At 41.9% G+C, this 13,405-nt stretch overlaps 1 protein-coding gene across 1 annotated transcript in view; it reads right to left on the bottom strand.

The window, feature by feature from the left end:
• Positions 1-417: 417 nt before the first annotated feature.
• Positions 418-13,405, bottom strand: part of LOC115462387 (proSAAS-like) — a 36,171-nt gene continuing 23,183 nt past the window's right edge. The window contains exons 2-3 of the mRNA XM_030192394.1: positions 3,404-4,047; positions 418-1,699 (exon numbers count right to left, since the gene is read on the bottom strand). Of these exons, the coding sequence (XP_030048254.1) occupies positions 1,360-1,699; positions 3,404-4,047 (984 nt within the window). The 3' untranslated portion in view covers positions 418-1,359. The remainder of the gene's footprint in view (positions 1,700-3,403; positions 4,048-13,405) is intronic.

The raw sequence follows: 13,405 nt of genomic DNA, 5'->3' as shown, positions 1-13,405 counted from the left end.
CTTACAATAACATTTGCTATTTAAAAGGAGGTTCTATTTATCATTATATTTATGTACTGGTTATTTCCCTTGTATAAATGCCTTACTATTCCTGTTTAGCCTTGCTAAACCCACTTCTCTCCAGTAAAGTTATTGTTGTGAATTATATCCCTGCCTCTATAGTTAAAGTTTCTGTAAAACTGACAGAGAAGTTCTGTATTCTGCAAATGTTCAAGTTCTAATGTGTTAATAAAAAAACGTTGAAACATAAACTGACAGAGAAATCCTGCAAGCAGCCTAGTGTCCCAGAACCATGTTTTTCCAGGTAAGGGAGGAAATGTTCTTGTATATTCACCCTCTGGTAATGTCACAAACTGTCGAAAACATCAGACTCCTGAGTTGTGCTACACTAAAATACATGATAGGCTTTATTGGCACCAGTTTGTACTTCAAAAAAAATAAATAATACAATTTTGACTCTGCAGTTTGGCAAAAATAAATAAATAAAAGAGAACTAGCAAAGAGGAAAACCAGAGAATGTAGTTAGATCTGTTTCTGGTGATTTGTGGAATTGCCTATTAGACTTTCCTTAATGTGATAATATGCCTTCCTTTGGGTGATGCCTATGTGTGTCTCTGCTCTATGACTTATGGCTCACAGTTATTTCGGTTAACTGGTTACCCATTGTCTGTCTGACTCACTGCAGAGTGGCAATGGTTGAGGACACTCAGAATGTGTTCTGTGCTGGTCCATGTGTAACAGTGATCTCTTTGGGGGATGGTGGTATTTCGCTCTGCTCCATGACTCCCAGTTTACATTTGTCTCAGTTTTCCAGTAAAGACCATTTTGTTACAGCTTCGGCTACTGCTAAGTAAAAGTGTCTGAGCTTCTTAACACATTTTTTTTTTTTACAGAAGCTGAGTCTGTATAAAAAGGATTTTTAACCACTGAGCTGAGAAGATCTCAGGAGAAGGAAGTTGTGTACTAATGGGCACCTATATGTAAATGTTTTGGGAACTGGAAGCCATTCTGATGATATCCCATCTCCAGAAACAGTTTTTGGGGTCTCTCTCTCCACCCAAATCCAAACCGGCTTTTCCAATGCCTGTACTGGAACGCAAACACACATGCACATACGTGTACAGTTAAAGAATGCTTTAAAAAAGAAAAATGAAGCAAAAATAATCAAGAAACCATCTCCTGCCCCTTGAACTGCATCAGTCATCTGCATGATGTTATACAGAATGAGATACATTCATTAAGAAGAGACTATTCTGTACGTTTACATATATATATTTATATTATATATTTTTTCTTATCTTTTTTTTTTTTTTTGGTTACACTCTTCCTGTTGTCAATTCCTGCCCATTTTCGCCCTCTTTATTCTGGCAGGTACTTGAGGAATTGCTCAGAGAATTCAGGGTCGCTATAGCTAGCGTAGCGTTTGATGCGGAGTGCCTTGGTCGGCTCATCCATGTGCTCCTCTGGCCTTTTTGCACGCTGGAGCCGGTAGGTGGCATCTCCCAAGACAGCAGAAGGCTCCTCATCTTCATCTCCCAGTCTTTTGACCCTCAGCAGGTTAGTCTGAGGCAGGTGCTCTTCATCCAAGGAGCGACGCAGACGCTTGGCAGGTCCCTGGAACTCCAGCGGGCCGAGATCTCGCCTTGGGAGGTGCTGGGATTTTCCAATGATGCCTGCCAGGATTCGACCCACCAAATACCTGCAGAGGAAGAAAGAAGGTGCATTCTGGTTACATGCAAAGCTGGGTAAATGCAGGCCTTTCACACAAGCTGTAATATTAGAAACCTAATTCCCATTCACATAGTGCCACAATAAAAATATATTTTAAAAGACTTCTTTTTAAAATAGATGGTGTATATGAAATCATAACCTCTTATGGGGAATAATTATAGGACTTAGGACTTACAGAAAGTAATATTCTTTAAAACATCTCCAGTGATCTTCCTGTAAACGTGATAGAAAGCAATATTTCTCTGTTTATTGTTTTTCTATACAGTATGATCATGGAAGACACAGCACTGTGAAAGATATAGTAACATAGGGTCCTATATTTAAAATGATTTAAATGGCCAGGAGAGACTCCTGGCATTTTAAATTGCCTTTCTGGGGCTAACTGGGCATATTCAGTGGCATTTTACCAAATAGTGACACTGAAAATGTCTGGTTAACGCCCAACATGAAACCAGCTACGATGGGATCATCCCGGGGCCAGAATCAGCAAGTGACCAGTAAGTGCTGATATTCAGTCAGCGGCCATGTCCAGCCAGTTAAATAGCTTGAATATCGGGGGGGGGGGGGGGGGGGGAGGGATAGCCTCTAATTCTAGAAAGTTGCACGCCCAAATTTCCAACTGGCATGCAAATTTCTGTGAATTAATTAGCTGCTGATTGGCCTTAACCAATTATTGGCTACTATTGGTGTTAATTGATGCTAATTGACACTGTTGCATGTAATTGCCCTTAGCTAGTATTTTATGAGTTTATTAGTTGCACACTCAAATTCCAGAGCGCACAACTTCAAAGCGGGTGTGGACCTGGGAGGGGCGTGGGTGGGTCAGGGTACATGCCAGGCAGTTATGTGCGTGGGTTATAGAATGCCAGCATTTACATGTCTAACTGTTAGGTGTGAGCATTTACGCCAGCCATTATAGGTCATTGTGCATAAAATTAGGTGTGTAAAGTGCATGCACAAGTGCCATTATAGAATTTGTGCTTCGGTGATCTATAGAGAATTACCCCCATACACTAGCCTCCTGAAGGCAATAAAAGATAGGTGAATGGAAGAAGGCCCGGGACAGAGCAGAAGATGCTCAGGGGGCCTTTTACAAAGCTGCACTAGTGTTTTTAGCTCGTAAAAACTAGCTGCTGGTAAATGCTGAGATGCCCATAGGAATATAATGGGTATCTCAGCGTTGACCGCCAGCTGATTTTTACCGTGAGCTAAAAACACTAGCACAGCTTTGTAAAAGACCCCCTCAGTGACAGGAGAAGTAAAACTAAAATGGGAAATGACTTAGGGTTTGAAAATTTTGCTGGGATATGAGAAGTACAGAGTACTGGAATTAGATCCATCAAGAAAACAGAACTTTATGGGACACTAGCTACAAATAAATGAATACTTTGAAGGTTACATTAATTTTTGTCTGCAGTTTTCTTCATTGTGCTATTTAAAATTACTGATTTAAAATAGGGGTTTGTGGTGTTGCAGGATCAGAAAATGGAAATGGGCAGAGAGTGAGTGGGCCTTTCATTCATTATTTGCCTTTAAGGTCTGTGGGTTTTGACAGATGACATCAACCAGCACTCAACTGCAGTGAGAGAGCATAGTGATGGAGAATGGCTTTGAAGAAGCAAGTTTGGGCTCAGGAAATCAACTCCCATCTGACTGCTATGAACCTGGGTACCTTAAAACTTCTTCATCCATCTGCCCATCCTCCTCATTGGGTTCTTCCAGATCTGTGCGTGAGGGAGATGCTTCATCTTGCCTGTAACGGTTAAGGAGCTCCTGGGCCAGCTGTGCATTCAGTTGGTTTCTTGAGCTAGGAGTCATCACCATGTTTGACATTAGCCCAGTTTCATCATAGTCAGGATAAAGGCCCTGAAATTCATTCTCCATCTTGGTAGCCCTGGCAGACCCAGGAAGCTGATTAGGGTACCCCTTTGCCTGACTCATCTCATTCCAGAGATGCAACAGATTGGCTAGGTATATGGCATCCTTGTCTCCCTGTCGTCCATCTTCCATGGCCTGCTGCAGGGCCAAACCCAGCCGCTCATCCTGATCCCGCCCACTTAGTGCAAGCCGGTCCAGACCCTGCTCTGTTCTTCCTGCTGTGCCCATCCTCTCCAGAGCCTGGGCCAGCCTTTCATCCTTCTGCATACCAGCCAATCGTGCCAACAGGGCATCGCTGACCTCTGGAAGGTAGGATTTATTGGGAGGGTAGCCCATCATCTCAGCCTCATAGGGCAAAGGCATGGAAAGGTCTCGGCGGAGACGTCGGTTAGTTCCCACATCCTGGTGGACCGGACTTTGTGGTCCACTCCCTAAAGGCTATAAAAGAAAGAGAAAAAGACAAAAAGAGATGAGAATTTAAACAAATGTTCAATTCTTTAAAAATATATATATAATTTCAAGGTACATAGGCAGAAAAACAACTTGTCTTGCATAGATTAGCTCTCTTCTAGTTTCCAATAGCAACCAGCCATCTTCCTAAGTCTTTTTGGCATTTGAAAGATAGAGAGCTAATTCTGCCAGCACAGTCAGCCTATTAACTTATCATTGTCTTTGCTGTATACTTGCTTATGACTTCCTGTTTAGACACTGCAAGTTAGTTCCTTGGCTTAAGCTGACTGTCAGACCTACAAGTTAAGACCCCCTGTGAGTTCTAGACCAAGACCACCCACTAGTGAAAAGAACAAGTACAAGTGGACTATATAATGAATACAGGGAAAGAGGCACTACCTTTCATGAGGGAATTCTCCTTCCCAGAGATTCAATTTATTCTGCATAGCACAAATATCGCCCCTCATAAGAGACTCCCAGGTGATAGGAACATTGCCAAAAAAAATATTTTAAAGGGGGTAGATGAATGGAATGCTCATCCAGAGCAGATGCTGGAGACTGAAAGAGTAATGGACCTCAAAAAGGCATGAGATAAGTCCAGAGGACTGAATGTTGCAAAAAAAAAAAAAAAAGTGAAGAAGTAGCAGAAGCACAGCCTAGTCACATGTATTTACTGCAGAGCACCCTACTCAAATAATTCAATAACTAGTATTGATGAATATCCAAATTGATGGCAAAATGGGTAATATGAAATGCTGGAAATTCTAGCATAAACACAAGCAACCTCATGGTCAGGTGTGTTTGACAGGCTGTTGTGCAATGATAGAACTATCAGCTGACCGCAATTATAGTAGTAGCTAGCAGTCTTAACGGAAACATAGATGATCACATAGGTCTGAATGGCAGGCTACAGAGGGACCTGGGAGGCTGGGTGTTCAGGCAGTAGCCACGTTATTACTGGAAGCTCTGTAAATTATGGCAATGCTTTATGTCTGGATTTGGAAAGAGAGATATGCTGGATGGGAACTAAATGGAAAGATGCTCTATTCAAACCAAGATGGCAGAAAATAAATGAAGAATATAACAGAAAATATTCTGGATAAGGAGAGATCTCTTACAAGTGCTTTGTGGCTGACAGGTGGAACCTTTAAATTTAATAATTTAATTTAATACATGGATTTATAGCCCATCACTTTCAGTCAAGCAGATTGAACAGTGTTGCATAAGGACAGTCATAACAATAACATGGATTTTAAAACCCCCCACCCCCAAAACACAACAGCACATAACAAATAGCCAAGTCTTCAACTGCTTCCTAAAGTATACATAATCAGATACATTTTTCAAATCCACAGGAGGATTACTCTGTAATAAAGGAATTGCACCTGAAAAACACTGGGCCTGTCTCCTCACTGACTTAAATTCCCTCACTGGGTAGAGATCCAAATTACAAGTACCCTGAGAGCAAAGCATTTATCTAGGCACAGAAACTTTTAAATATTTTCTCAGATAATCCTTCTTCAGGATAAACAGGAATAAATGAGTAGGCTGGTTGACTATCACTGACTATGTTATTGTGCAGTAACAAAGCACGCAATATTACAAAGAGACAAAAAGTTTACTAGCATTGCCCTGCTTCCCTGGCACCACCCTGGGGATGATTCACGGGAAAGCAAAAAGGGAACACCAAGTCAAACCAGATTAGCTTTCACACAAATAACATTTTATCTAAAGATATAAGCAGATCATCATAACCAATGATATTTTCATCCTCAAGGACAGGGGTCGTCAACCCAGTCCGTGGGACACACCAGACCAGTCTGGTTTTCATGATATCTACAATCAACATGCATGAGATACATTTGCATGCACTGCCTCCATTGTATTCAAATTTATCTCATGCATATTCATTCTGGATATCATGAGAACCTGACTGGTTTGGTTTGTCCCGAGGACTAGGTTGAGAACCCCTACTTTAGGAGTTCATCTAGCATCCTCTTATAGATTTGTATGAAGCTATCTTTGTTGTATACTGTCTTAGGTGAATCTCCTCATAAGGGTAGTTAATATATCTTAATTAATTTAATCAATATTCATACATTTATTTATCATTTCCCTAGGTCACAGTATAAAAGAAGCCTTCTCTTTGCTGGGGGTGGTAATCGCTATGTTTGTCTCTGAGGGCATGCTTATATTCTACTACTTCCTGTACAGATAAATAAAACCTGTCCTTTTTCAGGCCTTTCAATGCCCCTTCTCTTTCAGGGGTTTGATTTATTACCATCCATTTCTAGACATCAGGAGCTGTCCAGTGCTGAAATCAGGTTAGATACAGAAATCTATGAGCCCAGTTTTCAAAAGTATTTATCTGGGTAGTAGCACCTGCCACCAATGGGGGCCGATCGTCACATTTATGCAGCTTCATCCAGATAGTGCTGCTGAAAATCACTGCAGTTCACCCCAGTGCTGAATGTCACCACTATTTGGATAGGGGTAATTCTATAAAGGTCACCTAAAGTTAGGCACTACAATCCAGGGCACTAAGGTCAAACATTATATTGGCAATTGGGCACATAATTGTCATTATAGAATACTAGCATAAGTCCATATTTTACCACCTAACCTTAGTGCATATGGGCTAGGCATGCCCCCCCTGCCCATACCCCTCTAATGTACATCCCACCAACAGTTGTACGCTAAAAGAATTACGTGCTAAGGTTATAGACTTATGACTAAGGGCAATTACACATGGAATTAATTAACTTCAATTATAGCCAGGCATTGGTAGTTAGAGCCTAATTTAACAATTAAGTTATATCATAACTGCCATTATTCTGTAACCTGAATTGGGGGAGGGGTTAGCACTAGCACTGACCACCCTAGCCAGATATTCAATGCTGGCCACCATCCAGATACCAGTGCTGAATATCCAGATTTACTTTAACTATGGCAGCTGGTATTTATGAAAAATGCTGACCACCCTGGTGGAAAATCTATCTGTATGTGATCACAAGGGGTAATGTCCAGTGCTGAAAGCAGGACAGATGCATCAGATAAAGGACATCTTCATACATGCTAAACATCATGCATAAGCAGGCAACAACTAAAGACATGTAGGAAAGCATATAAAGTATGGATCATGACATTCTTGCTAACCCTTCTGCATGTGTGTGTGTCTGTGTAAATCTGTGTGTGTGTCTGTACATATCTGTGTGTGTGTGTGTGTGTGTGTGTGTGTGTGTGTGTGTGTATGTTTATGTGTATCTGCATTGCCTTTGAGAAGGTGGTATATCTGTGTGTCTGTCTATTGGTCTCCTATGTGGTCTCTGTCTATAGCAGAAAGAGAAAGAAGAAGTAGTTTGAATAGATCATTTCGTAAATATTCCATTGGTTTGGAAGAAATAATAAAATTAACCCATATGATATAATATATGAAGCCATTAAATGGCACTGTTAACAGATTTCAAAGGATGAATTTTACAGTTTAACCACAGGGTGCTAGTCTCCCTGTTTATAAAGTCATAGCTTCTTATGGGGAGTAATTACAGGAATCATATAAAGCAATATTCTTTAAGACATCTCCAATAGTTTTCTTGTAAAGATGATAGAAAGCATTATTTCTTTTTTTTTTTTATGGTGTTTATATAAAGCATGGCCATAGGTATTGCTGTGCTTCTCCATCACCAGGACACAAAACACAAAGCAACCAGTAGCAAATTCAAAAGTTCACTCATTAGGTGATCAACCATTAGGAAAACTATAAGGTTCATTCGCTAGACTTCACAGTGGAATTTACATCAAAGAAAATAAAATACACATCTGAATCACTAAGAGCTCATCAGGGATAGGGGTGTGACAACATTGGGGCATGGTGGGAAACCATACAGACTTTCTACTCCTTCTCAAATTATATAGAAACAGAAACATGTAGGCAGATAAAGACCATATGGAGGGGCATAATCGAACGGAAATGCCTATCTCCATGGGCGTTTATCTCCGAGAACGGGTCCGTGAAGGGGCGGAGCAAACCGTATTTTCCAAAAAAATGGACGTTTTTGAGCTGGGCATTTGTTTTTTTTAGCAATAATGGAAACTAAAAATGCCCAGCTCAAAAACGTCCTAATCTGAGCCATTTGGTCGTGGGAGGGGCCAGGATTGGTAGTACACTGGCCCCCCTGATATGCCAGGACACCAACTTGGCACCCTAGGTCAGTGCGGTGGACTTCAGAAAAAGCTCCCACGTGCATAGCTCCCTTACCATGGGTGCTGAGCTCCCAACCCCCTCCCCCAAAACCCACTACCCACAAATGTACAACACTACCATGGCTCTTAGGGGTGAAGGGGGCACCTACATGTGGGTACAGTGGGTTTTGGAGACCTCCCATTTACCAGCACAAGTGTTACAGGTGGGGGGATGGGCCTGGGGCCACCTGGCTGAAGTGCACTGCGGTACCCACTAAAAGTGCTCCAGGGACCTGCATACACGCAGGCCTCTAGGACTTGTTGCTGCTGTATAACATTGGCACACCAGTTGACACCTTAAGACTAATCTCTCCGAAAACGTCCTTTATTGGAATAACCACGTTTACTCACAGTTAACTGCAGATCAGAGGTTGTGCCCCACTGGCAACGAGTCTCCCTGGTACTGAGATGAGCAGTAGGTCAGAGCTGGCAGAATGCTGAACAATACCCTCTTTCAGCCACATTCAAGGTAAGAACTAAGTTCTGTAACGTGGCTAACACAGGAAAGGGAACTAAAACTTGCTTACAAAAATGGCCACTACCGCATGGACTACAACAGGAAATACAACAGGGCACACTGTGACCCAGTAGGCAGGGGGAAAGGCACCATGGGAGAAGAGCCTACCAACTACCAACATCGTGAGACTGTAACACAAGCTAATGAAATCACGGAGCCCAATACCCTACACCCACCACAATGCAATACTGATGTGACCCTGTACTGCACCCGACAGCCACATCTGACCCAGGAAAAGGCTGTGACAGGATCGAACACATTCTGCTGTCATGGTACGGCATTTGAGGCTGGCATACAGGCTGGGAAAAAAGTTTTTAAAGTGGGGTTTATTTTGGTGGGAGCGGGTTAGTGACCACTAGGGGAGTCCGGGGAGGTCATCCCCGATTCCCTCCAGTGGTCATCTGGGCAGTTGGGGCACTTTTTTGGGATTTGTTCATGAAAAATAAGGGTCCAAAAAAAGTGACCCAAAATCGTGGTAAAAATGCCTTTTTTTTTCGATTATCAGCTAAAGACGCCCATCTCTCCTCGGCTGATAACCACGCCCCAGTTCCGCCTCCACCACACCTCCGACACGCCCCCGTCAACTTTATTCGTTTCCGCGACGGAGTGCAGTTGGAAATGCCCAAAATCGGCTTTCGATTTTACCGATTTGGGCGCCTTTGCGAGATAAATGTCTATCTCCCGATTTAGGTCGCGCTATAGGTGTTTTTCTCTTTCGAAAATAAGCAGGATGGCCTATCAAGTCTGCTCATCCATGTCATCTATTCTCCCTATCACACCCTTAGAGATCCTATGCACTTGTCCCAAGTTCTCTTGAATTCAGAAACATTTTTCATCTCCACCACTTCCACTGGGAGGCTGTTCCACAAATTCACCACCCTTTCCATAAAGAAGTATTTCCTCAGGTTACTTCTGAATCTATCCCCTTTCACCTTCATCCTATGCCCCCTCATTCTAGAGCTTCCATTCAATTGAAAGAGACTCACCTCCTGTGCATTTATGCCACCTAGGTATTTAAATGTCTCTATCATATTTCCCTCCTTTCTTCTAAACTATACATACTGAGATCTGTAAGTTGGTCCCCATACACTTTATGATGAAGTCCACTGACACATTGCACCCTGCTTTACTGTCCCATAAGGAAAATAATTGATCAAATTAATAAACATTAAACATTATGCCTTGGGTATGTCTCTATGTGTATGGCTGCGTGTGCATGTGTGTTTATGTGTCTGTGGCTCCTGGCCTCTTACATCCTACTGAACTGGCTGGCTGAAAATATTCAGCGGCACTGAACTGGGCAGTGCTGCAGAATATTGATTCTCACCATCCCAGCCCAATCTAAGCAGAGCCAGGGTGGTTCAGGAGTGGAGCTGAGATGGACTTGGCAATTACGCAGGCATCAGCAATATTCACTGCTCGTTTGCATACCTAACTGGGCAGATAGGACCACATAAAATGCAGACCTATCTTTGCCTGGTTAGGTAAGCAGGAACATCAGCCAGAGTCTGCATAACAACCAGTTTCGCTGAAGACCTGGATCTTCAATACCAATGCCTGGACAAGTCTTGGCATTGAATACTAGCTCTAATTTAGCTGGTGGTGATCAGTGCTTAAAAAAAATCACCACTGGCTGAATATTGACCTGAATGTGTCATTTCACTGTTTGTCTGCTAAGTTTTCAGAGAGTTATTAGGCCCCTGGATAGATCGATGGACAGACATTTTTGACCCCTTATATTTCCAACATTCCATTGGATTGGAAAAAATAACCAAACAGTCTTTATTAGTGATCATGGCCAGAGGAAAAAAAGAGAGAGGCAAATTACAATGATATTTTGCATTAACAAACACTTTTCCAAGAAAGCAGGACAGGTACAGAAGGCTGTTTATTGCTGAAATCAAGACAAATACTTGCAGGAAAGGAAAGTAATAATGCATCTGTAACCATTCCTACTGAGATCCCACCTTGAATTTGAGTGCAGTTCTGAAAAACATATTTCTAAAAGGACATTGACAAGATGAAGGCAGTTTAAAGGAGGGTCACCAAAATGGTGCCTTGCCTGCACTATAAGCTATACACAAAGGGACTGAAAGAGTTAAATAAGCATTGTCTACAAGCAGGATTAAGGCACAGGTAAACTACTACTACTACTAAACTAGATGCCTTCTTAGGGCCCAAATATACAGGAGAGGTCTACTCACATGCTCCAATTCAATGGCTGAAAATGCAGATTTTTGCATTGGTAAGTCAAAGAAGTGCATACATGGAAACCTGACCCCCTAGCAGTAGTACCACAAAACTACCACTAGGGGTTGCTGACACCATTTTGAACCCCGCACCAGCAAGTGCAGGAACAACTGGGGAACACTCTTGCCCAACTCCACTAGAGACCAGTGAACTTTGAAGGTTGGCCTTGGTAGGTGGGGGTTGTGATTAGTTCAGAGGTTTCCAAACCTGTCCAGGGGGAACCCCAGCCAGTCAGATTTTCAGGATATCCATAATAAATATGTATGAGATAGATTTGCAAACCAAAGAGCATAGTATGCAAATCAATCTCATGGATATTCATCATGGATATCCTGAAAACCTTACTGGCTGGGTTTCCCCTAGGACAGGCTTGGGAATCACTGAATTAAGGGGAGTACCTTAGGGGGGGGGGGGTTGTGATAAGGAGGTTGGCTTTGGCACTGTCATGTGGGGGGCGGGGGAGGGAGTAGTTGTTCTTGCAAATCACAAGCCCCTTTAAGATACAGCCTGGAAGCAATGGGCCACAGCTTTGCAGCCTGATGCTCCCACAATGTTAAAATAACCCCATCTTTTTGTCCTTCTGTGTTAAAATTGTACAGCGCTGTGTAACCCTCATAGCGCTTTAGAAATGTTAAGTAGTAGTAGTAGTAGTTTTTGCTGGGGTTATTTTTCCAGCTATAACATGGCTTATGGTGTTTCCTACTAGCCACGTTATAGAATTTACATAGTAATGAGGTGTTCTGCGTGCATTTTCATGTTTTGCATCTCATTACTATTTATCCTGTGGTGACTTAATTAATGGTGCATTATAGCACTGCAATTTGCATTATAGTGCTTTAACACATCTTTTAACATTTACCCCCTTAAACGTTTAAAAATGGCAACTAAATATATTAGTGTATTTGAATACAGGGCCCAGCCTTGAATTTCTGGGCATAAAGCCAGTGGTAGTAAGCATAATGCTGAGCGAACACCACAAGCTGAATACCAACTCTAAATTGTTCTGCCAATAAAAATGTTACAATCTTGTAGAAAAAATGAGAGTTAGGGAGAGGCAGAGAGATAAAAATGAAAATGAAATAAAAGATGCAGAGAAAAAAGATGAAGTTGACTCTGATCCTCAAAAGCTCATGCCTCAATAAATTGGTTAATCTATAAGGTGTTTTTGTCAATTTTGTTGCACCAGATTGAAATAGCTACCCTTTTAAAAAAAATTTATAAGAGAAAAGAAGTAACGAGAAGTGGCTCAGATGACACAAAATTCAAGTGTCACATCTCTATTTTAGAAACAACAGAGGAAAGGTTATAGAGAGAGCGAGAGACAAAGAGAGAACAGAGCAAAATTAAGGCAGATAAGGATCATATGGCCTATCTATTCTGCCCATCTATGCCATCTACTATCCCCTATCCCTTCCTTTTCCTTAGAGATGCTATGTAATTGTGCCAAGCTATCTTGAGGTCAGATACAGTTTTTGTCTCCACCATCTCTAGCTGGAGGCCATCCCGTTAATTCACCCCCCTTCCCATGAAAAAGTATTTCCTCAGCTAACTCCTGAGCCTATCCCCTTTCATCTTTGCCCTCTAATTCCAGAGCTTCCTTTCAATTGAAAGAGCCTCACCTCCTGTGCATTCATGCCATGAAGGGATTTAAATAACTCTCAAAAATCTCCCCTCCTGTCTTTCTTCCAAAATATACATATTGAGATCTTTAAGTCTGTCTCCACACATTTTATGATGAAGACTACACGCCATTTTAGTAGCCGTCCTCTGGACTGACTCCATCCTGTTTATATATTTTTTGAAGGTGCAGGCTTCAGAACTGTACACAGTATTCTAAACGAGGTCTCGCCAGCGTCTTATACAGAGGCACTATCACCTCCTCCTTTCTGCTGGCCATTCTTGTCCCTGTGCACCCAAGCATCCTTCTAATTAGAGAGAGAGAGACTAGAATCTCAGAATTGTTTTTGAGAAAGAGCTAGAATCAAGAAACTGACACCAGAATCAAGAAAGTATGTCTTTTCTGCGCTGTGTAGTTCTTTCCCTTTCACATTTGTACAACACATACGTATGGTCATGCCAATAAATTTTCTTTGAATTAGAAACCCAGGGCTTGTTCCATGTTGCTACACTGGGAGCTGTCCAGTGCTGAAAACATAGAAACACCCTAGTTATTATCCCATCTCTCAACCTGTACAAACTGGACACTGGATGATTTAGATGAATTACAGCATTAGAAAGCCTTTTACCTATAAGCACTGGTTCAAATCCAGTAGGGACATAAAAAGGTAGCCTCAGTTGCAGGGGTCTTAGTACAAACATTCACATTGCAAGTTTCTA

The sequence above is a fragment of the Microcaecilia unicolor genome, chromosome 2, assembly GCF_901765095.1.
Source record: "Microcaecilia unicolor chromosome 2, aMicUni1.1, whole genome shotgun sequence".
NCBI lineage: Eukaryota > Metazoa > Chordata > Amphibia > Gymnophiona > Siphonopidae > Microcaecilia > Microcaecilia unicolor.
Note: the sequence above shows the minus strand (reverse complement) of the source record. Positions and strands in the feature narration are given on the sequence as shown.